The 2,640-nt window shown below is 41.7% G+C and overlaps 1 protein-coding gene across 1 annotated transcript; it reads left to right on the plus strand.

Moving 5' to 3' along the window:
- The first annotated feature begins 284 nt into the window (after nucleotides 1-284).
- Nucleotides 285-1,877, plus strand: LOC311026987 (uncharacterized protein). Its single transcript, XM_084030718.1, has 4 exons — nucleotides 285-428; nucleotides 532-864; nucleotides 1,155-1,270; nucleotides 1,564-1,877. The coding sequence occupies exons 1-4, from the start codon at nucleotides 362-364 to the stop codon at nucleotides 1,630-1,632; spliced, it is 585 nt and encodes a 194-aa protein (XP_083886844.1). The 5' UTR covers nucleotides 285-361; the 3' UTR covers nucleotides 1,633-1,877.
- Nucleotides 1,878-2,640: the final 763 nt, after the last annotated feature.

Raw genomic sequence — 2,640 nt, forward strand, 5'->3', positions numbered from 1 at the left:
TGCCTAAGGATTCATAACGCTTTATCAAGTCTGGGATTATATGCCCATCTCTGTAGTATGTAATTTTACTGACCCTTTAAATTGCTTTTTACGTGAGTATTTTATTCATACACTATACAATACTTTTATATATATCTTTAATATCTTTAACAACTCATGTTTATCGATTCACAGCCCGTCCAAAGACAAAAGCAAAAAATCAGACATGTTCTCCCTCTGCTAAGAAGGAACCGTCTCCTTCTCACCCACATCCCACACACTATGTAGGTCACGTGTTGTTTGTCGCATTTGATGGTTTCGAGGTTGAAAACACAGACTCATTTCCTACTGAAGAGTTGATGCGATCCAGTCACCCCTCAGCATGTGTGCTGTTTGGTTGAAGCTCCTAACCGTCCTCTGTCTCTCCTGCACAGCCCTGGGTGACCCAGGTAAGGCCGGTTTCATGTGTAATGCCTAAGACTGAATGTATCTCAAATGTGATGTGAGATGAAACAGAATGATTGTGGAGGTGTTTGGTGTCTACGTACGCAGGGAGCAGTGGAGTGGTGTGGAGAGAGTTCGGAGGAGCCGTGACGATCCAGTGCAGACCGACTAACACGGGAGAAAGGTACCTGGTTCTGAAGAAGGGGCTCAACAAGGAGAACATGGTTCTGTACAGAGATGGCACCTCACAAAAAGACAACATTAATGAAGACTTCTACGGCAGACTGCAGTCAAATGGATTCCCCACCGTGGACATTCTCATCAGGAACTTGACCTCTGACGACACAGGACCGTACTGGTGCGTGTACAAGAAGTTTGACATGGTGACCACTCAAAAGGTCGACATAGACGGCTCGGGGTCGGTGCTCCTGGTGGTGACAGGTGAGCCTTCATCAATTACTGCACACTAACAAAACTCACTTCGCTGGGCGACGTCTTCTCAGAAAGGCCCGGCAAGCGTAGAGAAGAGCAGCATGTGTGTCCAAAACATGTAGAACATTGTAACAGTACGTTATACAGGCAGGTATACGATAACTATTCAATATCCATACGTTCTGTTCACTGTTATTTAGATAAAAAAAGGTCAATGCAAAAAGAAATCCAGATGTCATAGACAATAACATTATAATGGGGAACCAGCGTGAGCTAAACACACTTTCCGTTAACAACAGATAGAGCGCCGCAGTGCGGCCCGCCGAACAACAGTCTGATCCTGATGTCTGTTGTGATCTGTGCTGCTCTGCTGTTTTTCATCATCATATGCTTCTTCGTATGGATCATCCGCAAGGTATGTAGCCTTGTGTGTGTGTGTGTGTGTGTGTGTGTGTGTGTGTGTGTGTGTGTGTGTGTGTTTCTTCATTGGATTGTATTTGCCTATGACTCACAGACCCTGTTTCCATGTTTCTGTTATTCTCTAAAGTACCCGTGTGACAAAACACACATAGTAAAAGTATTTTCAGACAACATAATAATAGTTGAATCCCTTATTCTCTTTGTATATATATTGCTGAAATATATCTGATAATTGTTTCTATTATTGTGTCAGTCATTTTTTTATCTTATGTCATCTGTTTTTACCAGACTAAGACCTGCACCAGGAAGACACCGAGGCACGTCGTTGGCAACAATGTCTACGATGATTTATTGTAAAGAAGGCAGGGTTAACTTGAATGCCATTTAAGATCGATACCATGTATTGTAATCATGTAGCTGTAATTTTGTGTCAAATAATAAAGTGCCAGGATTTATAGCCACGTCTGAAATGATTCCTTTTTCCTTGAAGATGGTGAACAATATTAATTGGTAATTCATTGGAAGTGAATTTTCAGAATACCATGAGCCATAACACAAAAATAAGTCAAAAAGCAAATATCACGTCACACTTTAATGTTATATTATATTCAATGTTATATTGTGCGGTTTTTCAAAATAAAATAAAAATAAAAAGGAAACGAAAACCTGAGTCAGGTTGAATAAATCTTCCTGGATTTGCAAAATAAATGAGAGTTGAGCTACTGTCTGAACCTTGAAGCTGCTGCTGCTGCAGGAAATGGATGTGCAGTCCAGGTGTGAAGCACATGTTCCATAGGAAAGCAATAACAGCGATGCTTAGAGTTTTTCACCACCACACCTGAAACAGCACCTGACCTGGCTGCATCTGGATCTGGTCTCCCGCCATCGCGATGCAGTCAGCTGACTGTGTATACATGTGTTTGTGTCTGAATGAACATCTGCCAACGAGCAGAAATCAACTGTGGCAGGTAACAGTGTCAAGTTCCCTGGCAGGAGATGAGTCAGAATCTCAATCTGATGCATCTGTTTCGAGATCTGTGTCCGTCTGCTCGAACAGTCTGCACCTTTACATCCTGGTACTTGTTGCATCTGTTCTGCAGCAAAGAGACTTTACAGTGCTGCACATGAGGTCCACTGGCCAAATACATGTTCAAACGCACATCAGAGCAGAAAGAACGTTATTTTACTGAAGATGATCGTCATTATTGAAATGTTTTGATGCCGCTCAAACTTTGTTTTTTATCCTAAATATTTTAGTTTGGTGGTTTAGGGCATGTGGAAAGACATGATATAACACACCTGTTCAATAATCAGTCCAATAGTCTCTCTCTTTAAGCTCTATTTTTGGTCTCCACCAACTCCTGA

Source organism: Eutrigla gurnardus (genome assembly GCF_963514095.1).
Source record: "Eutrigla gurnardus genome assembly, chromosome: 16".
NCBI lineage: Eukaryota > Metazoa > Chordata > Actinopteri > Perciformes > Triglidae > Eutrigla > Eutrigla gurnardus.

Coding starts and splice junctions, on each gene's coding strand:
- LOC311026987 (XM_084030718.1), top strand. CDS start 362: ATGTGTGCTGTTTGGTTGAAGCTCCTAACCGTCCTCTGTCTCTCCTGC. Junction 865..1,154: donor GGTGCTCCTGGTGGTGACAG/GTGAGCCTTCAT, acceptor CGTTAACAACAG/ATAGAGCGCCGCAGTGCGGC. Junction 1,271..1,563: donor TCGTATGGATCATCCGCAAG/GTATGTAGCCTT, acceptor TGTTTTTACCAG/ACTAAGACCTGCACCAGGAA.